This window comes from Leopardus geoffroyi, chromosome C2 (assembly GCF_018350155.1).
Source record: "Leopardus geoffroyi isolate Oge1 chromosome C2, O.geoffroyi_Oge1_pat1.0, whole genome shotgun sequence".
NCBI classification, from domain to species: Eukaryota; Metazoa; Chordata; class Mammalia; order Carnivora; family Felidae; genus Leopardus; species Leopardus geoffroyi.
Window position 1 is genome coordinate 131,814,642 of NC_059333.1, and position 25,386 is coordinate 131,840,027.

Below are 25,386 nucleotides of genomic sequence, written 5' to 3' on the forward strand. Positions count from 1 at the left end.
TGGCCAAGGTTGAGAACCACTAAACTCAAGCTCCTTGAAGAGCAGGTGACCAGCAAATAGTGACCAACATCTGTTGAATAAACATGTGGAGTTATTTTTTTACTTTTATTTATTATGTGGGTGTTTTTTTTTTAATCTTGCACATGGTACAAAATTACAAATGTACAAAAAGGGTTCAGTGAAAAGTAAGTCTCCTCACTCTCACCCTCCATCTCTGAGGCAACCACTGTGACCAATGCCATATGTTTCCTTAGAAGAGTGAATAAATATTTGTCAACACGTACGGAAAAGACCAGCAGTTGGATGGCAGGATTATACATTTTCCAGCTTTATGCACACCTGCACTTTTTATTAAATGTATGTATATTAGTATCAATACAGGAAAAGGAGGTACCCTAAAGATAACTGAATGTACGCGTATCCAGAGCTATTTAGGAGATATACCCTGGGTCTGACGGTTCTGAGAAAAATGGTCACTTTGGAATGATGTTCTGTGTTATGAGGAAGAGACCCTTTATTTGGCTTAAACAAATAGCTGTCTATTCCACCCACTTCATTTTGTTTTATTTTCACTTCTGATTAGATATTCAGCTTCTCCAGAACTTGCATCAGAAAATGGTTGAGGGCACATGGAAAGAGATACTATTCATTCTAGGCCCTGAATTAAGAAGTGGCATCACAATTTGCAGATCTGCCTTGCCTGAATCTAGTTAACAGGAAGCCCTATCAAGACTGACCATGACTAGGTATATTAAGATGAAAAGCTGAGGACTGGATCCTAGTGTGGTGGCTAACTACGGTTCTGTCCTGCAAGGCCCTGACCTCCTCAGCTCCATCCCTATTGATGACTGTATCTCAACACCACATGCTGGAACCGGGGTATAAATCTGAGATGCTCTCAGAAGAGACTGCGCTTAGGAGAGCTATCTTCCACTAATGGACCCAGATTGCTGTGGGTTTTATTTTTATGATTGTTGTCACCCTTTTATGACTTTTCACCTCCCTTACTTTTAAGGTCTAAGACCTCTCCCCTCTGCTGTCAGTGTGACTAATTCTAGCAGCAACTCTTAGCCCACTCTCCTCAATCTTGTTTCTGTGGCTGGGTGGGAAATCTGCCTGTTAGAACTTTTAAAAATCTGCTCTACTTCAGGCCCAAAAGCTCTCCTGGGAGGCGAGGACCTGGGCTTGAGGCCATTTCTCTAAGGACTTGTTAACCTTTCCTATTTAACTCCAGTCCTTATCTCATACTGTAGATATATGATACTGGGAGGAAATGCTCTGTGGAGAGAGAATGCATTTGCATGGTAACCATGTTGGCCATATTTAGGCAAAGGCCAATGTGTAGGTGCACAGATAAAGAAAGAAATATTTGGATATTTACACCACAGGACCAAGAGGGGAAAAAATGAAAGCTCTCTATAATGCACAGAAACTAGCAAAATAAAGACTGTAGGTAGCTAGGAAGGGATCTGGGCACTGGCCATTCCAACATCTCTGAGAGCAACCTGCCACACAAGTGTTTAAACCCTGTACCATTTACTAGTTGTTTTCTACAGGTTAATTCTATCCCCCTTCCAGACTGGAGGCTCCTGAGAGCCAAGTCTTATCTCCTATTGCTTCAGTCTCCTTGCTGGTGTTCAGTACAAAGCAAAGGTTTAATATATAAATTAAATACTTATGAGTCGACAAACTTTTACAAAAGACAACAGCACAAAATCAACTCTAAATAATAATGTCACTGTATTTTAAGTTGATGAAATTTAAAACAGCATTATAACCAGCATTCAATGCTAAGATGAAAATTTTAAATTCATTACAACTGTGGCCATGATTAATCATGTACAACTAATCATGTACAAGTTTAATCATGTATCTTAGGGTAAAGTAAGATTACTTCCTTAACATCTCTTTTCTATTAAGTTACATGCACTATGCTAAGAACCAAAGACCTTCTTAGCTCATCACTTATGGATTTGCTTTTAAAGAAAAAGGTCTGACAGGGGCGCCTGGGTGGCTCTGTTGGTTAAGCGTCTGACTTCGACTCAGGTCATGATCTCACAGTTCGTGTGTGAGTTTGAGCCCCACGTCGGCTTCTGTGCTGACAGCTCAGAGCCTGGAGCCTGCTTCAGATTTTGTGTCTGCCTCTCTCTCTGCTCCCCCCACCACCCCACTCACATTCTGTCTCTCTCTCTCTCTCTCTCTCTCTCTGTCTCTCAAAAATAAACATTAAAAAAAATTTTTTTAATTAAAAATAAAGTCTGACAGCTTAACAAAAATATAAAATTATGAAGTTGAATTAGAACAATATTTAGGAATATGAATTAACATTATCACATCCCCACATTCATTAGACCAGTTTCTATAATCATGAAAGAAAATATTCCCAAATATTGGTTTATAAATTTCATGATGCAGAATAAAAAAAACCCTCTGTGTCATTCAATACTCATTTAAAGTTTAATTTCATACTACTGTGATAACCAAAAAAGGAATGCCTGATCTTTATGCCAAAGAGAAAACTCTCTCCAAACACACACTAATCAAATGTCATGGCTATAGTTTTTTTTTGTTTTATCCCATATCAAATGCAGAAAGTCAATAAAAATGTAAAGGAATGTGGTATTTACACTGTAATTAAAATTCACAAATTCACAGAATATGAAAAATGTCAATGGTAGAGTGATGCCCCCAAGTGGCATAATGATAAATTGCAATACTTTGACGGAAAAGTTAGAATAGCTATTCCCTTTTGTCAAATTCTTCAATTAAATCTAAAAGTGCATATTACGTAAACCTGGATCTCAAAGGGGCTAGTGATAAGTGTCCTGTAGACCACCTCAGACTCATAGTACACCCAAGTCACTCTTTTAACTAGAGAAGAGATAGTCTGGTATATAAAGGTTATGGTATACTTTCCTTATAATCTCAAACAGTTAGGGGTATGTCTGCAAAACAATGAAGGGAGTCAGATCTACTTTGATTTATTAAAGGAGAAGCATTCACAACATTATATAAATCTTTTCAGAAAGTATTATTTCCTACCCATCTCTAATATTAACCAATTCCCTATGTTTATAGCCCAGTATGTAAAGTAGAATCTAAAATTTTATGTAACCAAATTGCTTGGACAATGGGTAGTGCTAATTAATGTGCTTTTCTCACTAACTAAAGATTCAATTGTCAACACTGTGGGGAAAGAATCTTTAAAAAATGAGTTTAGTTTCTGCCTCTGTAACATGTATGAAACATAATCACTGATAAGTTGCTATCTTATGGAGCTAAAAAGTCAACATTCTGAGGATCAATTGCTTTTGGACAGTCATAGAGATACAAAAGAATATGACAATAGAATTGTTACAATCTCAAGAAAGATTCTTGAAGAAGATTTTAAAATCACATGCCTGATAGCAGATTGCTTGGAGAGATTTCTCTCTTAAAAGTGGAATACAAAAGAAAAACTTCCTGTTAATAGAGAGTAAAGTTATTGGGTCGTGACTAGATAAAGTTTTGATAGGCTTCCTTTAATTATTCCTATAACTTGGATTGTTTATAAATAAGATGAACCTCAACTGTTATTGAGTGATAATTATATATAAGGTAATGTGATATTCTATATTTTATGCATATATTTACAAATATATCTTATATTTGTTTTTATATTATATATTCCTTATTAGATAATATATGTTTATCTGGATGCTTTATACATACATAGATATTTTATTTAACCTTATTTCAGTCCTATGAGGTTTAATACCCATTTTACACATAAAACTGAAGCTCAGATGAGGAACCTGCATAACGACTGGCTTTACATTTGACCTGTTCACCTCCAAACCCTGTGGTCTTAACTGTGACACTTACTGACTTCCTTCTAGCCTTCTAGGATTTTGTGAGCAGCCACAGCCATGATTCTTCATGATTTTAGCAGAGGTGTAAAATCAGATGTCTACAGAGATAGGCAGCGGGTATAAGAGACAGTGAAGAGTGGTAAGACACGGCTAATTGAAGAGTACAGGTTCTGTCTGTAGGGGGCAGCTGCTACCCAGCTCCAGCCCATATTGGCTATATAGCATCAATGTTAGCAAATGTTACCAAATCTTTTTTTTTTTTTTTTTCCAAGAGAAGATGAAAAGCTCAATCTTTATGAGAAAGTACATTTTTAAATACTGGCAACTAATTTAGACTAAAAAAAAAAAAAAAACCCACTATGCAGGCCAAACAAAACACATCTGAAGGCTGAATGTAGCTTGTATGTAATATGTTGTAGAGATTCTGATGATGAATGATTCCTTTTCAAGAGATTCTATACCAGACTTTTCGGTGTCAAATAATTTGTCAATTATCCTCACTGTTGGATTCACTCCACAGACTGAGGCTTCATCTGCCATCTTCAGTTCAAATCAGGTATTTTTAGACCAATGCAAGTACAGGAAAAGTTACTGGCAAATCACATCCCAACCAACCAGCCCCTTCCTCTCTCATTTCTGCACCCTTCCTCCAACACACGCATATACACTACACTCCCATATACTATGGGTGCATATACACCCATCGTCTCAAGTCTGAAGCTTTCAAGTTTGGTCTTCATATATCTTATTTTACATTCCTTTAATCAACTTTTTAGCCCTTCTGTGAATTTCCTTAAAATTCTTCATATTCCTTACTCATTAAAGAAACCAAAATTGGATATGATCTTTATGATGAGAGACAGAAGAAGAAAAATGTTCACTTTTAGCCCTTTTAGCCCAGAAGACTGATCTATAGCCTGCATAGTTCCAATAAGGATCAAAGACGTACTGGTTGCTACATTCTTAAAGGGTCTCATGACTGCCTGCACATCTCACGAATAGTTAATATCGAGCTGAATGATAAGCACCAGAGAAATCTTGTGAAAGTACTTTTACAAGCAGAAATTCGAAGAAAACCTTTATGATCTACTACTCCCTGCACATCCCCTCCCCCTTGAGCAGTAGGCATGTAACCACCAGCTTCATACAACAAAGGTGCAGCTCTTTCTGCCCACAGGTCCTGTCCCTGTGCTATAATAAAAGCACCTTTTTGCACCAAATACGTCTCAAGAATTCTTTCTTGACTGTTTGCCCGTGGCCCCACCTCATTTACAGTATGATGTACACAAGTCCTGGGTCAGATTTAGGTCTTACTCTCAATGTTTCCATAAAGGTACTCTGGTAATTTTCAGAAATTTATCATCCTGTTCTACATGGCTGGAAGAGCACCTCTAGGATTTATGGAAAAGAAGTCTTTGATAGGAGTCGTGAAACCTGTTCTAAGGACACTGTCGTCATTCCTCATAGAGGAATTCAATGAAAACTATGGATTCTTGATAATTACTTTGTAAAATTCTGGACACAGAGACCATTTAAAAGGTTGAGTTTGAAAATAAAATAGCAGCACCAACATTTACTTTTCTAATTCCTATGTAATATTAGGAAGTAGAAAATGTTTATCACACTGATATTAAATCCAATGAGCAAAAGCTAAAAGAATTTTGAGTTGACTTAAAACCTCCAAATAAAAGAATAGATTACGGGATGGAAATTTGTTTGCCTAGAGTCAAAGGCTGACATCTTGGATCATTTTTACTTCTGCCTTCTCTTTTTTTCCTGTTTCTGACATACAAGACGTACAAGTTTTTTATCCTAACTCCAATTCCAACTAACTTTTCATTGTAGCATATTCAAACAACTTCAAGCTAAAAATGAAGATTGATCCTTATCTGTAGCAGACATTTTCTCTACCTTGACAGTTTAACAGTCCCATCAAAATCAAAGAAAAGGAAGTAACCAGAGGATCCTCAATATAAGTTAATTTTAGATGGGAGCTCCTGTTTGATTTAAATGTCCTAATTTGAGAGTTGTATGACTACAGACTGAAAAACTCCTCCATAGAAGAAAGCCAAAGAAAATTAATACCATATTTCGTTTTAGTACACCCTATTCACCTCAAGTGTGAATTATCATTTATTTGCATTTCATAAGATTTCTAAAACTGCCTTCATTATAAACAATTCTTACTTTCTCATTCAAGAAGTCCCAATCAAGTTAAGTGGAAGCAACGTTGTAATTGAGACTCTGGTATGCATAAAAATCTTATCTCCACTTAATCTACTCCATCTCCCTTCTCTAGGTCGTTAGGGTACTTCACTCACCTACTGAAATGGCTTTAAAAACCTTATCTGGAGACATCATTCAAGAAGCTTTTCTGTTGCTTATTCAATTCTGACCACCTTAAATGCAAAAAGCAAATGGTACTCCATATTCTTAATCAGCTAAGAGCAATGCATACAAGGCAGTCAACTCAAAATGCGTATGAAGTATTTTTACTTACAATTCCTCTCCTTGTTTTGCTTTCTTGTCTGAGACCAGATAGACAGTTCCAAAACTTCCACTACCAAGTTTCTGTTGAACTACATATCTTCTTGCAATCAAGGTCTTTGGATAAGCAGAAAGGGCTATTGGTCCACTCACACACTTAGCAGCCTCTTGGAACTTCAGCATTGCTCCAAATGAGAGAGAACTAGTTTATTTGTTTATAGAAATTTAACTTCGAGTCTCCTAGGAGATCGTCAAATTAATCCAAGTAGCGTCAGTCAATCCCTGAAAGATGAAAAGTCCAGAGGTCAGGTCTAAAGAATGTCGACAGATTCCTAACTATGTGTATGTTTCTGACCGTGATGCTTGCACCCTGAGTAATGGATTCAATGACACCACATTTAATGACTTGAGAGAAAAATGTTAAAAGGTAGAGATATTGCAGATTCTAATAGAAGACAGTCACAGGAAGAGAGCCTTCCCTCATACATCTGAATGAATATAGCAAAACTGAGTTACAGTTAAGATTTATACTCCCCACTTACTTAAAAAAAATCCAAATTTAAGAACATTATAATTCCTTAAATCTATACATTTGCATTAATCTTTTTGTAATTCTTTAAAAAAAAAATTTTTTTTTAATGTTTATTTATTTTTGAGACAGAGAGAGACAGAACATGAACGGGGAAGGGTCAGAGAGAGAGAGGGAGACACAGAATCTGAAACAGGCTCCAGGCTCTGAGCTGTTAGCACAGAGCCTGACGCGGGGCTTGAACTCACGAACCGCAAGATCATGACCTGAGCCGAAGTCGGATGCTTACCCGACTGAGCCACTCTGGTGCCCCAATCTTTTTGTAATTCTTTCTTCCTACCTTATGTCTGTTTTGATTAACAAATAGTGAGTTAGGATTCGGGGCGCCTGGGTGGCTCAGTCGGTTGAGTATCTGACTTCGGCTCAGGTCATGATCTCACGGTTCGTGGGTTCCAGCCCCACGTCGGGCTCTGTGCTGACACCTCGGTGCCTGGAGCTCGCTTCAGATTCTGTGTCTCCCTCTCTCTCTGCCCCTCCCCCTGCTCATGCTCTATCTCTCTCTCTCTGTCAAAAATAAATAAACATTAAAAAAAAAAATAGTGAGTTAGGATTAGACTAGAAATCAGCATAGAATTTCTTTCTGTAGACATTAAACCATTGTATTTGCATCTATTAGAATACATGTGAAGAGGAAGAAAGACTTCGGAATAAATTATTTCCCCTCCTAAACAATTTCTGATCCAGTTTCTGAAGTTATTATACACACTACGTAGAGAGTAATCTCTCTGGATTGGAAACAAGAAGTGTCACAAATCCAGTTCAAACCAAAAATTGTATTTTAACGATAACTGAATATAAATGTGTTGTGATTCCTCAAGAAACTATAAATGCATAGCAGGATTATGAAAAGTAGGGCTATTCCATATGAGTGTGTGCCCAGTAAAGTCATTTCTATTTCATCAAAATGTAAATGTCTTTAGTAATGATGAAGAGTGGGTTTTGTTTTAAATCTATGAAAATATGATTTTAAATTGAAGACTGTCTATGCCTTGGAGTCAAGTTTCCATATGCAACTATTCCAAAGCTGTAAGACAAAAACCACTTGTGTATAATGATAAAACAAGATGTTATCTGTGTTTTGGGGTATATGACCAACAGGCTTCACATGGTGGTGGCAATTACAAAAATCCTCAGAATAGAATATAAATGGTAAGTGTCCATTTACAGCATTTTTCTTCTTGAAACAATGCATTAATCAGTTCAGTTTTACCTGATGCCAGTCAGAAGTATTCTAGTAACCAGCTTTAAAAAAAAAAAAAAGAGAGAGAGGTGCTTGGCTGGCTCAGTCAGTACAGCATGTCACTCTTGATCTCGGGGTTGTGGGTTTGAGCCCCACACTGGGCGTGGAGATTAGTTAGAAATAAAATCTTAAAAAAAAAAAAGGAAAAGAAAGAAACCAAATTATCCTGTGGCTGTGTCTCATGAGAATACTAAAACAACATTAACATTGGGTTAGAACTTCAGAGCTGGTGCCTATACCTCAAAATCCCTGAATAAATAAAAAATTATGTCAAGTTATCAAGATCACAGAAAATATTAGTGAAGTCTACTACTGAAAAAAACAACTGGAGAGCAGGCCTCCAGATGTGTATTTTATTTGCTTTCTGTGCTCCCATAAAAGTGATACTTTCTGGCCAAATTAAGCTGTTAAGATAAATGTATGGACTTAACAGCTTTTTCAACTGAAAAGGACCCTTCAAATCACCCAGTAATTCTCCTTATTTTAGAGGTGAGATGAAGGTCCCTGTTTAGTGAGAGACAGAATGGTTCTGAAAGTCCAATTTCCCAGTGGCTCCTATTTGTAAATGAGCTTTTAAACCCAGCAACGTCTAAGCAGTCTGGCCTGGGCCACAGAGTTTCCTTTGGCCCAACCTCCCAGACTCAGCCCTGCCGCCCCCTTCCCCAGGCCACCTTCAGACCGTCGATTCCATTAGTCTCCTCTCTTCAAACACAGAGCTACCCTAGTAGGTAGAGGGCTGTCTAGATTCCAGAACAACCTGTTCTCTTGTCAACGTTCCCTCGCGCCCCCCTCAACGAAGGTTGTGAATGAACTTGAGCGCCAAGGACACACTTCTTTATCTGTCTTTGGCGCCTGTCATCTAGTAGGTGTTCAATAAATTTTTTCAGGGCAAACAAGCGTCCAGCCGACCGACTGTGGCCCAAGGGAGAGGGGGAAAAGAGTGCGTGGCGTGAGGAGGAAAGAGATTTACAAAGTTGGATGGGAACCGTGAAAAGGTGAGATTACCTCCTTGTGCAACTGACCCTTAGACAAAAGACTTGAGAAGGAGTGTTTATCATAGGCTGAAGTCAAATAGTTCTCCTTCCTGAAATGAGAGGAAGCAGATTTGACACCAGATTCTGCTAAAGTACAACGCTAACCTTAAAGGTAAACTTTAACCTTAAGTTTAACATTCCTTGCCTCAACTTCTTTAAAAAAAAAAAAAAAAAAATTACACTTTCGCAAAGCGGGTTAACATATTTCGAGGAGGCGCCGGCAACCGTTATTCTCCGGAGACTGGAGCAGATCCGGGAGGAAAGGAGCTGAGGGGAGTGAAGAGGTCGCGGGCATGGAGGCCCAGGGATGCGGATCTTGGCTGGGGCAGCCCGACGCCATCACCTTCCCCGGCTTTGGGGAGCCCGGCACGCCCCGAGGAGCGCCCTTTGCCTTTCGCATACCTTTCGTTGTCGAGGGCGCAGGAGCGGCGGCGCCGGGGCAGGCCCACAGTCCCACTCGTAATTGGGACGTACGTTGGGCAGGTCCTTCGTAGGCGCGACAGCACCGCGGAGCTCCAGGGCCTCCCGGCAAGGTTGTTGGGGACCGTTGCCAGGGAGACAGCGTGAGGCATGCTGGGAAGCCGGGGCGAGGCGGCACAGAGCCAGTCCCCGAGGCGGAAGTGTGCACCGACCCAAATGGGCGGGGAAAGGGGAAGAGGCCCGACCCGCCCGGCTTCACTAACATGACAGCGGCCATTTCGGAGATTACTTCCCGGCCTTCCTTAGCGACCTGACGTCTCCGGGCCCGGGAGCACCTGTTCCCCCGGCGCGGTGTGGCACCACTGGCTTCATGGAACCCAGCTTCCCAGTGACGTCATACGCGGAGGCTTCCGGTTCCCGCTCTTGAGGTTGGACTCTCACGTGCAGGCGTTTCCAGGACTCCCTTGGCTCCTGCAGTCTTTTAGTGGAGGGGCTGGTCCTCTGGGAGGACCGTGCAGGTGGGCTCTGCCGCTGGTCCGGGTAGCGGGTTGTAAGGGCTGGGGTGGCGTAATGTACGGAAGCCTGTGTTTGACGACTTACAGCAAACGTTTTGTGCGCCTTTCTCCCATCCAGCAAGCATTTGTTCAACAGCTATTGCAAGGTCCTGTAATTAGTTTAGGATGAGTTGACACGGCCTCCCTCTGTTCGCATGTATTTCACAAGACCCACTTACAAATAAATGACTACTATACTGGATAAGGAAGGGCCAAAACTGGGGTGAATTGAGTTGGGCGCAGAATGCAAAGAGGTGCCCCCGAAGTCTGTAATCCAGATACATATATTTTAATGCAGTGTATTTAAACGTCAAAAATAATGCAAAAGAAATACATGATTGACAAAATTTCATTATTTTAAATAAAGACAGAATCGGTAACCATGCCATGCTGAGCCGTATTGGAGCGTGAGGCCAAAGGAAATACTAGTAATACACACCCTATGACTTCAGGTAGCCAGATGGGGAACGATATTCTTGGTACTGAGCCAGATAATGCAAAGATGAGAAGATGAAAGGGCCTCTGGTTAAGGTGAAACTGAAGAGTTTTAAGTTCTTCCAGGCATGAAGCAGTAATTATCCTTACTCAAAACATTGCCAATTAAGATAGGACCACAAGCCAAGGCCTAAAAGAAATTCCCAGACCCTGATTGTCAGTAAAGAAAAACTGGATCCGTATCATTGACCCTACACACTTTAGTTAACTGAAGCCTTGTGCTCCCTGATTTATTAATTATGAGATCGAGGAGGGTATCATTTTTATAGCTTAAGACGCTTTACCTTGACCCCACAAAAATATTCTTTGTTGGAAGACGGTGACGGTTATCTATCTCAATATCAAAGTCCACAGTAGTCTCTATTAGTCTGTCAGTAATGGACTTTAATGGATTCTCTTTTAGAGCCCCCGTCTCTATCCATAGGTTAAAGTCCATGAAACCATTGCACTTGTGCCTTGTAACATACGGGGAAAGCAAAAGAGAATGAAAATGCACTCAGCTAGTCGGTGGTGCCTGAGCATCTAGGTAAGAATTGAGATGCTGATACCTAATATATTGGTTAAAGAGCTGTTCGTGACATTTGCTGTTGGTTTGTGGTGCTGGGAATGATAACTTGGTCCCCAGTAAAGAGCACCAATTGAAAGTGTGTTCCGTTGTTTTAATTAGGCAGTTCTTCAGTCATCATGGGTATCCGAGGACTAATGAGTTTTGTAGAAGATCATAGTAATGAGTTCTTCACTGATTTGAAGGTGCGGGACACAAAAATTGTCATTGACGGCTATGCTCTCTTCCACCGGCTTTGCTTCAACTCAAACTTGGAACTTCGATATGGAGGGGACTATGACTCTTTTGCAGATGTTGTACAAAAATTCTTTGAATCACTGTTTGCTTGTAATATCTGTCCATATGTTGTGTTAGACGGAGGATGTGACATTTCAGATAAAAAGCTTAAAACTTTAAAGGATCGAGCCAGAGAGAAGATCCAGATGGCTCATTCCCTTTCTGTTGGTGGGGGTGGGTATGTGTGTCCCTTACTCATCCGGGAAGTGTTCATACAGGTTTTAATCAAACTACAGGTGTGTTTTGTCCAGTGCTTTTCAGAAGCAGATCGGGACATTATGACACTGGCTAATCATTGGAATTGCCCTGTGTTATCGTCAGATAGTGACTTTTGCATTTTTGACCTAAAAACTGGGTTTTGCCCACTGAATAGCTTTCAGTGGAGAAATGTGAGCACTATCAAAGGCACAGAAGACTGCTATATCCCTGCCAAATGCTTTTCCATTGATGCACTCTGCCGTCACTTCAGCAATATGAATAAAGCTCTCTTACCTCTCTTTGCGGTGCTATGTGGAAATGATCATATCAATCTACCCATCATGGACACATTCTTAAGTAAAGTCCGTCTGCCTCTTGGAGCTACCAGTTCAAAGGGGAGGAGACACCACCGAGTTTTGGGACTTCTGAATTGGTTATCTCATTTTGCCAACCCTACCGAAGCACTAGATAACGTTCTGAAATATCTCCCAAAAAAGGATCGAGAAAATGTGAAGGAAATTCTCTGCTGTTCCATGGAAGAATACCAGCAATCCCAGGTGAAGTTGCAGGACTTCTTCCAGTATGGTACTTATGCCTGTCCTGCCGCCTTGAATCTGGATTTACCAGAATGGGTATTAGTGGCATTGGCCAAAGGCCAGCTATCTCCTTTCATCAGCGACGCTTTGGTGCTAAGACGGACCATTCTTCACACACAGGTGGAAAATATGCAGCAACCAAATGCCCACAGAATATCTCTGCCCATCCGTCAAATCATCTATGGGCTTCTTTTGAATGCTTCCCCACATCTGGAAAATGTGTCCTGGAATGCGTTGCCTTCTCAGCCTCCAGCTTTCAGCGAAGTGGAAAGGATTAATAAAAATATCAAGACATCAATTGTTAATGCAGTAGAACTGCCCAAGGATTATTCTGACTTAAGCAAATTGACTGAGGTAAGCGTTTGTAACACTAATGTCATTTTTGTAAAGTACTTCACGGGTTAAAACGTGCTTTCATGTATACTATCTCTCGTAATGTAACCAAATGAGGTTGGTTGCTACTCCCCCCGCCCCCCCCCCCCATTCGTAGCTGAGAAAGCTAGGACTCAAAATAGGTGTGTGATACCTCAGCCAGAGAGGTGCAGTGCTAGGACCCAGTCGTAGGTCTTTTAGCTCCCAATCTGCCATTTCCACTCTACTTCAGTAGTCTTTGTTATCTGTGCAGTTATTACTACTACTCTGTTGACACTAGCTATTCATAAATTGGGGGTGTGTGCCTTTAAAAAAAAAAAAGGCAAAGGAAAAAATTCTGAGCTACAAAAACAGTGTGCGTTGGTAGGCATTTGTCATAGGCGTAGCTGATATCTTAGACTGCATCAGGTTTCAACTAATAAGATTAATATGCTTGGGTCTTAATTTTTCATTTTTATCTATGAGGACCTGTTTTTTTAGGCATTAGGTTTATGGCCTCATGATTATTAGTTTGATACTGAAAACAGGATTCTTTGCCTAATTCAGTGTTGTTTAAACCTGAGTAACACTCAGACCAACCCCCTTTTGAAGGTTAAAAAAAAAATTGTGGATCCAAGCGTTTATTTTTTTGTTTACATAAATATATTGAAAATTGCAAGTATATATGGAACTGCTTAGGCTAACACAATTAAATGTACAGATTAAATGCAGATAAATTTATACCAACTGCAGGGCCTATTTGGAGTTTTTTCTTTTGTTTTCGTTTGTTTTTTGAGAGAGAGAGCGCGAGCAGAAAGAGGGGCAGAGGGAGAGAGAGAATTCCAAGCAGGCTCCATGTTCAATGCAGAGCCTGACATGGGGCTCGATCCCATGATCCTGGGGTCATTGACCTGAGCTGAAATCAAAAGTTGGGCGCTCAACTGACTGAACCATTCAGGCACCCCTATTGGGAGTTTTCTTACAACTAATATTCCGATTCATGAGACTGTCACAGACCACTCCTGGTACCAGTCTACTCAAGGATATAGGATAGCAACCATTGCTTCCCAGCAGGTTTGAATGAAGCTTTTCTTTCCTGTGGGAGTTTTTTGGAACAGTCTACACCACTGGTTCTCCGCTGGGGGTGATTTTGTCCCCTTACCCTGCCCCCCCTTCCCCAGGGGGCATTTGGCAATATCTGGAGACACTTTTGATTATCACTGCCTAGGTGGTTGGAGGGGGGGAGGGTGTTGCTACTGGCCTCTAGTGGGAGAGGCCAAGAATGCTGCTAAATATCTTAAAATGCACAAGACAGCTGCCCATAAGGAATTATCCAGCCCAAAATGTCAGTAATGCCAATCCCTGGCCTACAGTGCTGAACAGAGAATAACCTCTCTAGTCTCCCCATTAGTACCAGCTCAGGCAGGAGGAAATGACATCCATATTAGCTGGGTACCAGAGCCTCCTTGGCAATGGGGAATGACTACTAAGGGGAACAGGGTTTCTTTTTGGGGTGCCAAAATGTTCTGGAATTAGTGATGGTTGCACAAGCTTATAAATATACTAAAATCACCTTGAAAGGGTGAATGTTACAATATGTGAATTATATCTCACTTAAAGAAAGAAAAAGTCTCACTGGCCTCCTTTCCCCACTCCTTTCTTCTAACAATTTCATAAACACAGTTTCTGAGCTATGCCCCTCAAGGGCCGTGCCTAATTACAAGTCACTGCACTCAGGGAAGCCCCATGATATGATGTCCCCATCTGGTGTTTATGGTTCATTTATAGTTCAAATCTAGATGCAGTTTTACAAGAGTCCTTTTTACCATGCTAAGTAACACAGCTAACTTTATCACATTTCTAGGGTTTCAGAACTAGAAAGTTGAGCATAAGTCAAATTCCAAACAGAAGGGATTTGTTAAAACTTTACCCACAGCAATAAAATTGAAATTAGCAGAATTCTAAAGGGTGACGTTTGTTGCAGTTACATTTCTCCTCACAACATAAATGGTGCTGTGGAGAGTTTTTCTAAAACTTTTTATGGCTCTATTGAAAAACGATGTACAGTGAAGGGCCCATGTTTAAAGTGTGCACTTTGATGAGTTTGATGTATGTTTACGTCTGTGAATCCATCCTTGCAATTAAAATAACGAACGTATGCATCACTCCGAAAAGTCTTCCTCCCTGAGTACGAACACACAGCGAAGTACACAGATGAGTGTAGAGCTTGATGAATTGTCACCAACTTGACACTTCCATGTAGAGAATGTCCAGATGAAGACTCATTATCAGCATCCCAGCAGCTTTCCCTAATGTCCATTTCCAGTACCCCCTCTCCCACCCCCTGTAATCGCTATCCGGACCTGTAATAACACTGAATAGTTTTAACTGTTTTTATATTTTTATAGATATGGAATCCTGTAATGTGAATCCTTTCATCTAGCTTCTTTTATTCAAAGTTCGTGAGGTTTAGATCACTGTGAGTAGCTGCAGATCACTTATTTCTCATTGCCATATGTTACCACATTGTGGGAATTTACAATTGATCTTTCCATGTTGCAGGTGATGGGCATTTGGGTAGTTTGCAGTTTGGGCAATTATGAATAGTGCTATGAACATGCTAGTGCACATCATTTCTTGAAAATATGGATACTCTATCTGTTGCAGATACTACTAAGAGTGGAATTGCTAGGTCGTGGGATATGCATGTTTAGTTTACAAGATACGTTGCCAAATGGTCTTGCAAGGTGGTTTAACCATTTAGTATTCCCACCAGCAGCTTATGAAAGATCGTCTTACTTTACACCCTTGCTGACACCTGGTATTTTTTATCCTTAAAAAAATTTTTTTTTTTTTTTTAGCTATTCTGATGGTTGGATAGTGGCATCATTTTAACCAATTTGGTGGGTGTTAATTTGTATTTCCCTGATGACTTATGTGAGCACCTTTTATGTATCCGTTGGACACGTGGATACTCTGTTATAGAAGTTTCTGTTCAAGGTCTTTTGCCCATTTTTCTGTTGGCTTTTTGCTTATTTCTATATATGTGTCCTTTGTCAAATAATATATATTGTGAACAGACTCTTGCATAGTGTAGGTTGTCTTTTCACTGGAGTATGTTTTGATGAACAGAATCTTAATAGAGTCCAATTTAAATTTTTATTAGTTATAGTTATCACTTCTATAGCCTACTTAAAAAATTATTACCTACTCCAAGGTCATGACAGTTTTTTTGTCTTTCATATTTAGATCTACAGTCTATCTACAATTGATTTTTTTGTGTACGGTGCAACATAGGATCAAGGCACTTTTTCCCTCATATGAAAGAAAATCCAGCTGAGTCAATGAGTGTAACATGCTGATTATACTCTTTGCTAAGTGGAGATGACAAGTGTTCTCATCACTTACCTGTATTCAAAGTAGGGTGAAAGTCTGGTTCACTTTCTTTGTGGTCGTATCTTTCAGCTTTTCCTAGGCATAAACTAATCAATCCTGTACTTAGTTCAGTGTTGCTAGCTCTAATTAGCCCATGATAATTCTTTTTTCTTATTTATTTTTGAGAGCAGGAGAGAGGCAGAGATAGAGGGACAGTGAGAGAATCCCAAGCAGGCTCTACACTGTCAACACAGAGCCTGACGCAGGTCTCGAATTCACTAACCATGAGATCATGACCTGAGCTGAAATCAAGAGTTGTACCACTCAACCAACTAAACTACTCAGGCACCCCAATTCTTTTTTTTTTTTTTAAGTTTCTTTGAGAGAGAGAGAGAGAGAGAGGATATGAGTGGGGGAGGGGCAGAGAGAGAGAGAAAGAGGGAGAGAATCCGAAGCAGGCTCCATGCCGTCAGCCTGGACCCCAACGTGGAGCTTAAAGCACGAACCATGAGATCACGACCTGAGCCGAAATCAACAGTCAGACGCTAAACCGACTGAGCCACCCAGGCACCTACAGCCCAGGATAATTCGAAATGGTATCAAGTGCAAATGTGATTCCAAAGACAAATGCAGGTATAAGAGAAATCTTGTGATAGTTCTCTAGTCGTTTTGTTTTTCTTAACATGAGGCAGTAATAATACTTTATCTGCTTTGTGCCAACGGTTGTAATAGCAACTTTATACTTATTTAATTCTCACAGTAACCACATAGGATAGGGTTTTCATTTGGTTATTAGCTGCAGTGGATAGAGATCCATTCAAGTTAACCAATGAGAAGCTAATTATAAGGAGAGATGCAAGTGAGTCTTTCTTTGGGAGTAAGCGCCATGACCAGCCTCTCTCTGGGTGTCTCTGCTTCTCTGTGGGATCTTCTTCTACCGGCTTGTGCTTTCCTTCCCCTCTGGGGTAAGGGGAAGTTGTCACTGGGCTAAAACCTAACCAAATTTAAGGGCTGTGAGCAGAGTCATTCCTCTTTTGGAAGGGGCTAAGAACTGGTGGGTTCCATGAAACATCTTGTGTAATTCATTGTAATGCCCATTTACAGATAATCTGACTGATGGTAGAAAAGCTCAGAAACTTGCCCAATGCTGTACAGTTAATGAGAGACAGAACATTTCTAAAGTCAAAGCCCAAACCCTACTTTGTTCATAAAAATTGTAATTTGTAATTGAATTGTAGACAATTCAATAATTTAAGCATTATATGTCAGAAAAGAATTCATGTATTTTCTTAGCTTTACTTGGTGTATTTTCCTACCAGTTGAGATCATAAAGTTTTTGTTTTAAGTACTTGTTATTTCCCGTAAGAGTGGTGGCTTAGACTGTAAAGCATCTTGCATATTTCTAATTTTAAAAAGTTTATCACAGTATCGGGGTGATACTGTGGTTCAGTCAGTTAAGCATCCAACTCTGAGTCCGCTCAGATCATAATCACAAGGCTTTGTGGGTTTGAGCCCCATGTTGAGCTCTGTGCCAACAGCACGGAGCCTGCTTAAGATTCTGTCTCCCCCTCACTGTCTCTGCCTACCCGCCCACCCCCCCAAACTCACGCTCTCAAAAAAAAAAAAGTTTTATCACAGTATCAAAAGTTTAAAATGAGTTTTATAAATTATATTTAATGCTTTCATGCATCGATGGTGGAACTATTTTATCAATTATGATGTTTTATTTCAGGTTGCCATGTCCATTCCCAGCTGTCAACACACTGATTTGACTACAAACTAGGTTTTAGGTACTGAGAAATGTGTCTCATCCTTACATAAAGTTAAGAAAGAAATCCTTTTCTGGCTGCATGCAGACACTAGGAACACCAGTTTTTTCTTGCTTTTTTTTTTTTTTTTTTTTTTAATTTTTTAGTGTTTATTCATTTTTGAGACAGAGAGAGACAGCATGAGCAGAGGAGGGATGGAGAAAGAGGGAGACACAGACTCTAAAGCAGGTTCCAGGCTCCGAGCTGTCAGCACAGAGCTGGACGTGGGGCTTGAACTCATGAACCACGAGATCATGACCTGAGTTGAAGTTGGACGCTCAACAACTGAGCCACCCAGGCGCCCCGTTTTTTCTTTCTTAAAGTTTGGTGGTAAAGTCCTCCTGAAGGTACCCTGTTAATAGTACACACTTCCTTATTTGTTTGTGTGACCTAGAAGGTCCTTATGGTTCTTAAGATTCATTAAGGTAAAGTTATTTCAAGAAGCCCAAACCCCTCATAGCTGTTAACTCCCTTTTATTTGAAGTGTACTCTAACGCATGAAGTAGAAGTGAGTGGGGTGTGTTAGTGCAAGCACAATGCAGGTAGTCCTTAAATATTCCCATCTCCCTTGAATATACCTCTCACCTACAAGCAGCCACCCTGGAACAATCCCTGTGTGGGAAAACAAAAAGACAAAATAAAACATTCAACTGGGTAGGGACATGAGACAAGACCCAAACAAATAGAAGGCTGTATGATATGCCACAGAGGGTGCATATAATCTAAGTTTGCCTTCCAGAGGTGATCAGAAATGGCATCGTGAAGAAGGTAGGGCCTCCGTAGTCACTGGCAGTTAAGAATAGGGTTGAGTATAGATCTTTGTCTCTCAACGCAGAATAGTTAAGCTGCAGATTCCTTGGTTGCTCTCACATTTACTGAATCAAAATTCAGGGTGTGGGACCTGAGGACTGAAATTTTTAAGCTTCCCAAGTGACATACACTGAAGATGTTCACCAGCCTACATGGAGGGTGGAGTGACATGAGCAAGGGCCGTGTAGTGGGAGTACACAATATATCCATTCAACCATATTTATTAAGCACCCAGTGTTTTAAATGCTTTGAGTGTGGCTAATCTCTTTCTTTCCACAGGAAGGTAAGAAACTGACAGAGCAATTCATCTGCACTAAAGTCTCTTTATACTTGGGGGGGGGCGGGGCGGGGGGGGGGGTGGAGACATTCCCCCAAGTAACTTGCGGGATGTTCGGTATGTATTTTCAGCTCTCCTTGGCCAAAAGGCAGATACTTCTGTTAGAAACCCTGAAGGTGAAACAGACCATCCTGGAGCCAATCCCTTCTTCACTGAAGTTGCTCGTTTCAGTCAGTTGCTACTGGTTGCAGCACACAGAGGCCAAGGCAAAGCTACATCACCTGCAGGCCTTACTGCTAGGGATGCTGATGGGGCCCTTGCATGTCATAATCAACAGCCCTGGTAGGTATCTGGAAATTCCAGGAGGAAAGTTTTGCACATTGCTTGCATATAATTGCAAGTTTAAAGAAACAAACAAAAATATTCTTCGTTGTTTACTCCCATCGGTTGTATTCAGAACTCAGGGGTGGAGCCACCAAAACATCATTCATTCACTGGCAGATGTTTTTGAGCACTTCTGTGTGCCAGGCTCAGTGCTGGAGTGCTTGACTCCAAGGGCACAGCAGTGAAGGTATGCTGCTACTGCCTCATCCCACGCGAAGTGTGCATGTGTAACGAACGTGCCAGTTACATTCTGGACTCCATGTACCCTATCCCTATTCCCGAGCATCAATACAGTGGCAAGATCATCACTAGAAATTTATGTAAAATTGTCCATCGGTAAAGCTTCTGAATTCCTACAGCCATAGTAAATATTCGTGCTTGTGCTGTTGTTTTACTTTTTCTCCACTGTAAGTTTCAATTAGTGTGTTAGTGATGACAGAAGTAGTAACTTTTTTTTCTGTTAGAGAAATACCCTTTAAGGTAGTTTCAGCTGCATGTAAGTATCAGGTGAAATAAATGCTGATGCCTTGGAGCACTTCAATTCTTTAATAGAATTATTCCCTTTAAAAGATTATGAATGCTGTAACTCCTTATCTAAACACATATAACAGTCACCACACCCAGAACAGTGCTGTCTGATATCTAATCTAATAGCCATTAGCCATGTGTGGCTCTTTAAATGAAAACTTCAGCTTCTTGGCCACATTTGAAGTGCTCAGTAGCCACATATGGCTAGAGGCTACTGAATTGGACAGCAGAGACACAAAACACTTCCGTCATTGCTGAGAGTTCTGTTGGACAGTGCTACACTGGAGTTTACTTTTTAAAACACATTAAAGGAAAGAGTGAACTGGTACAGACTCCAGGACACCCCAAGTGTGAGAACAGTTGTCAGAAGTGGCTCTTCTTATAAGAGCCAACTGAATGAGTTAACGCCCACTACTAGTGAAAACACAACTTTAGGGTATTTCCACCCATTGAATAATACTGTAGTTTAAGAACATTCTCAGAGCACAAGCCTGTTAACTTTTTACCTGAGTCCAACAGAAGGGGCACGTCAAGGGTCTGTTTCTTTTCTTTTAGGAATTGTGGACCCTGCACCCAGGCAGGCTCAGTGCCTTGCTGCTCGCTAATGGGTAAAAGGTGGGCCTCCTTTTTATTACTTTCAAGTTGGTCCAACATCATTTTGCACGCCCCTACTCAAACCTGCAGGAGCTTACAGCTGAACGCAAACAGCACTCCTCATTGCCTAGGCTTGTTGCTTCTTGCCTCTTAACTTCCGCTATGTGAAGTAGATGATTTGCCATATTCTCGAGTCAGTCATGCTTTTGTTTTCCTCCCATAAAGCAGAGGTTAAAGTGTGCTTTGAACACAGGCTGTGTAAGTGCACTATAGCAAGGGGCGGGTCTCCATGGAAGGAAACTTAGTGAACGAGAACAGTGAAGAGAAGGATATTTAATAGTAATTTGTATTTTTCAGAGAGACAGATTTTGGGTTTGGAGAGTTCAGAAGCAGATGTATTTTAAGTCAGAGATACTGTTTTAAGGAAAAAAATAAATAATTTAGGGTTGAATGAAGTTAGGTTGTCATTAAAAAGGCATTTCAGTAGAAATATTTCAATGTATACAGCAAGGCTTTTACATTGACGTTAAAATAGTAAAGAGCCAGAAGAGAAAAGCATTTTGGTTATTTAAACTAATTTTTTTCTTTATGGAATTCAAAGTTTTATAGAGAGAGAAAATTACAAGCTATACAGTGTTTTTGGAAATACTGCCCTCGGGTTGTTTCTTTGTCTAGATAAGGAAGATCTGCGGGAGGATGGTGCTAGGATGTTGTATGAAGAGTTCCAGAGAGTGAAGGAGCAGACACGGCCGGGCACGAGACTGGACTTAGACACAGCTCACATCTTCTGTCAGTGGCAGTGCTGTCTGCAGATGGGGATGTATCTCAATCAGCTGCTGTCCGCTCCTCTCCCGGAACCAGACCTAACTCGGTAAGCACCACGGGAAACTAGTTCAGATGGCTGCACACAGAAGTAAATACTTTTATTTATACTTAAAGCAAATAAATTTCTAAAAATTAATCTTAGTATAATTGGTCTTGGATTGCTATTATAGCTGAAGAGCTGGAAACATATAAATTTTTGTCCATATTCCCAAAGAAAATTGCCATGATTAGATCAAAGATTAAAAAGCCAGTCCCTTAAAGTAAAAAAAAGAGGCAGTTTTTGGTAGGATAGAACTCTTTCCTTCATTTCTCTCAGGCCTTTGATCAAGTATCACTTTATAAAGCCTCTTTCTGGTTATCCTCCTGGAATATTACTCTCTACTTCCAGTCACTGTAGTCCTATTACTCTTTTGGATTTTTGTAATTGCATTTCTTAACACGTGGCATACTGTTCATATACTTGTTCAAATATTTATTAAATGCCTACTCTGTGGTAGGGTGTAGTGAACAAAATATTTCTTTTTAATCTCTGCTGTCACGGAGCTTTTATTCTAATAAGATGACTCCTAGACACTTAAGTGGACTTTATTTAGGGTTTTTGTTTTGCCAGGTAAGTATGAAGAAGGGAGAGGCAGCCTGTATGCCAGGAAGGGATTATCATGTTTGAGTATGGAGTTTAAGCTGGTAAGAAAGAAAGGATAGCAGTAGGGTGTGGGTACTACGTTCAGTGGATTGTACATCCAGGAGATCCCAGAGGGAGGGAGAGAGGAAGAATAAAGGGGAGATTGTTAGCAAATGGAGTTGAGATTGGAGATACACTTTGTCTCTCTCCACTTGAATGGAAGCTCTGTGAGGAAGGCACTTAGCTATTTACTTTTGTAGCCCCAGTGCCTAGCATTTAGGAAAAACTCAAATATTTGTCAAATAAATGAATGATGTTTGGAGGCATATAAAATCTGCTGGTTTGACTTTTAAGTGTTTTAAGGTATAAAGCTTCCTAGCAGTAAATAGTGTTAATACATCTCTGGACCTGATAATCTGAGTCAACCCTAGAACCTTCTACCCAATAAGATTAACTAGCCTTTGACCTATGGATTCTTTATGCCTTTCCTTTTTATTTATTTTTATTTGTCTTTTTTGTGCCTTTCATTAAATAATTGAGGTCATTCTAGACTGGATCCTCTCTAGCTACCACAAATCCCTTTACGACAAAACAGGGGAAAAAACAAGACCAAACAGTTCTCTTCATAATGATTTCAGCAGGACTGTTTTTGCATCTCAGCTTTACTAAAGCTTTTTAAATGATGGTTCTGCATTAGTTGCTAAGGCACCAGTTGATCAACTCTGGCAGTAAGTTATGTATTAAATTTGTGGCTTCCAGTTAACCACATCTTACATTCCTGCAGTAGATTCCCAGTGCAAGTGAATCAGTGAGCTTGCAAACGATGCCACTAAATTTTCTCATATTTCAGCAGACTGCCCGTTTGGCTTATCAGACATTTTTAATTCCTTTTCTTTGAAGTGGTAAGAGGCCTGCTCAACTTTCAGCTGGTTGCAGAACCAGCAGGCATCTATCTCATTTGTTGACAAAGAGTTTTTAAATACCACCAGCCAAATTTGTACTAACAACTCAGTTCCTTCCTTCAAGGAACAGGTTTTTAAGTAATTTTAGTACTAATTGTATTGAAGAGCTAAGTGTTTAGCTGCATTTGTTAAAGCCATGTTAATGAGCAAAGTTCTCCACTGAACGTATGCTTTAACAACACTCTTTTCCTCTCCCGTGAGACAGACTGTACAGTGGAAGCCTGGTACACGGACTGTGCCGACAACTGCTAACATCGACTTCTGTAGAAAGTCTCCTGAGCATGTGCCCTGAGGCGAAGCAACTTTATGAACATCTGTTCAATGCCACAAGGTCATATGCCTCTGCCGAATTATTCCTACCAAAGGGTAAATCAAATTCAAAAAAAAAAAGGCAAAAGAAACAAGGTACCAGCTGGTCAAAGAACAGAGTGGGAACCACCTCAGACACTAAATGCTGGTACGAGGGAAGCAATCGGTTTGGGCTACTAACGGTTGAAAACTTGGAAGAACATATTGAGCTCTCAGAGCTTGAATAAACTCGGTCTGCAACAAGATGTACAGTTTTTTCTTTTTTTTTTTAAAGTAGGCTGTACACCTAATGTGGGGCTTGAACTCACAACCCTGGGATCAAGAGTCCCAGATGCTCTACTGACTGAGCTAGCCAGGCACCCCCAGATGTGTAATTCTTAAAACTTTGATTACCTCCCTTCAAATGATTAACTTTTTTCTTTACAACTAATCTGTTAGGGGATAAACATTGTAAGAGGCGATCTTTGAATTCGAGGGTATTTTGTATTCTGTTTTTAATAAATACAATCTGATTTAAGAAACTTCTGTATTTTCTTAAACACACTTGAAAGCATGTTTGTACTTCTCGTTCCGTTTTAGGAAGTTAATAAGTCTATAGCCTTTACATTGCAGCAACTCAGCCAGCTATGTTTTCAAAAAGAATATAAGTTCTGCTTCAATTATTTCCCATAAGCAGAAGCTGGGTTATTATCATTTCAAAACATTTTTTTCCCAAATGTTTCCTCTTCATCCTTTATGCTGAAAGATCTGAGCCTTAGAAGAGAGAAGTTGAGGATGCCAGACAGAAAGTAAACACCTTTAAGTACTAGGAAAATGAGACCCATGGCAGGCTTGAGGAACACTTTATATGCTCCAGGTTTTAAAGCAGAAGTTGAAATTGTAATGGCTCCAACAAATTAAGAAATAGCATCCTGAGCTCCTAGATCTAGAGGAGAAGGAGGAAACACTATGAAGAAATTAAAATATTAGTGATATATGCAGCAATACCAGAATCTTAGGCCATTTTTTTATACTGCAATTATTGACCTATCAATGGGATATGAAACCAATGAGTCATAACCAGTATTTTTTAAGTGGAAATCATTAGGCATGCATATCATATATTAAATGGTTGTACAAAATGTATTTCTTACTGTGGATTGCAGTCAAAAGACTTTGAAAGGCACCGCTCTGGAACACACTAGAGGCTGCTAAAATTAGAACTACCAATAGAATTGGGAAAGTGCTGGCCAGTTCCAAATAAAGAACTTGAAAATAAACAAGCAAGTGGAATCAATCTAATTGGGCAAGATCTAGAGATCTGAAGGTGTATTCCCAACCTTTATTTTATTTCTATGCATACAAATTGTGTTTTTCCTTTCTTCTGTACTGTCTCACTGGGTACTTTCCATCAGTAAGAACCCTAAACACAGTTTTAAGCTGCCATGTTGAACAGGCCTATATTCAGTTCCTAACATCTGGCAAACAAGTCTTTCCACTTCCCTAGTGAGAACCATTCTCTTAGGGGAGTACGCCTAGCATCAGCCAGTGTTCTATACACACTTTCCAAGTGTTTGCTGGCTTTAGCCATTTATAAAAGACAAAAACACAGTCTTATTTGTTCCTAAAGTTTTCAACCCTAAAGACTGGCTTCTGTTTCAAATAAAGAGTTCTTGAAATAAAATTTTTGTTTATTTTAGGAGGAGTGCATGGGGCTCTGTACTAAGGTGGTTTTTATGTCTCTAAAGAGCTGATTCTTCACAGAATAATCAAAAAAGCAGTCATATGCTCTATTATTGATACATGTTTTTCCAACAACTAGATCTAGGCACATCTAAGTAATTACAAGCATATTAAGTCCTTTGTTGTATCAAAATTCTTTTTCTTGATTCCTGCAGTTGGGGGCCAATCTGGAAGTTAGACCAGTATGAATGTCCTATTTCCTGGCTTTATCATCAACCCTGCCTTTGCAAACGACCAACCTTGCATGAAAGACTATTTCTACCTCCACTCTGGCAAATAAATGGTTTGATAGGCACCCAACCGAACAGTGTATAGGCTACAGAGTTTAATTACAAGTCAACTTCATTATATCATTCATCTTTTTCTTTCATTAAAAGGAGTTTTTCAAGCAAAGGGGCCCTCCTTCAGTAGACATAAGAAGTCAGGTTCCCTTCTCTAGCCATTATAATCAGGGCCATTTACTTAAAATTATCCACCTAGCCTTCCAGTAAAGGAGTTAAAATCTAATAATGTC

The 25,386-nt window shown here is 40.0% G+C and overlaps 3 protein-coding genes across 20 annotated transcripts in view; 1 reads left to right on the forward strand and 2 right to left on the reverse strand.

The window, feature by feature from the left end:
* NEK11 (NIMA related kinase 11) overlaps nt 1–9,712 on the reverse strand; it is a 275,620-nt gene extending 265,908 nt beyond the window's left edge. For all 13 annotated transcript variants that reach the window (XR_006718737.1, XR_006718736.1, XM_045503664.1 and 10 more), the window contains exons 1-2: nt 9,604–9,712; nt 6,352–6,620 (exon numbers count right to left, since the gene is read on the reverse strand). Coding sequence is in view for 11 of the 13 variants with exons in the window: in XM_045503664.1 (XP_045359620.1) it covers nt 6,352–6,521 (170 nt within the window). In the remaining 2 variants the exon portion in view is untranslated. The remainder of the gene's footprint in view (nt 1–6,351; nt 6,621–9,603) is intronic.
* Nucleotides 9,713–9,848: 136 nt separating this feature from the next.
* Nucleotides 9,849–23,671, forward strand: ASTE1 (asteroid homolog 1). 5 transcript variants are annotated; one of them, XM_045503651.1, is made up of 5 exons: nt 9,849–10,049; nt 11,338–12,659; nt 19,058–19,268; nt 21,108–21,303; nt 23,047–23,671. In XM_045503651.1, exons 2-5 carry the CDS (start codon nt 11,355–11,357, stop codon nt 23,375–23,377), a joined length of 2,043 nt encoding a protein of 680 aa, XP_045359607.1. In that variant the 5' UTR covers nt 9,849–10,049; nt 11,338–11,354; the 3' UTR covers nt 23,378–23,671. The 5 variants fall into 5 exon arrangements, with proteins under 5 accessions (XP_045359607.1, XP_045359605.1, XP_045359606.1 ...); XM_045503649.1 differs by having other exon boundaries at nt 9,856–10,139; XM_045503650.1 differs by having other exon boundaries at nt 9,869–11,196.
* The window catches only part of ATP2C1 (ATPase secretory pathway Ca2+ transporting 1), a 170,983-nt gene continuing 166,347 nt past the window's right edge, over nt 20,751–25,386 (reverse strand). For both annotated transcript variants that reach the window (XM_045503646.1, XM_045503645.1), the window contains exon 28: nt 20,751–21,333. In XM_045503646.1, the coding sequence (XP_045359602.1) occupies nt 21,262–21,333 (72 nt within the window). In that variant the 3' untranslated portion in view covers nt 20,751–21,261. The remainder of the gene's footprint in view (nt 21,334–25,386) is intronic.

Bases quoted from the DNA above. Each gene is read 5' to 3' on its own strand.
- ASTE1 (XM_045503651.1), top strand. From the start codon at position 11,355: ATGGGTATCCGAGGACTAATGAGTTTTGTAGAAGATCATAGTAATGAG. The intron at 12,660-19,057 runs GTAAGCGTTTGT...ATGTATTTTCAG, and splicing joins ACTTAAGCAAATTGACTGAG to CTCTCCTTGGCCAAAAGGCA. The intron at 21,304-23,046 runs GTAAGCACCACG...CCCGTGAGACAG, and splicing joins CCGGAACCAGACCTAACTCG to ACTGTACAGTGGAAGCCTGG.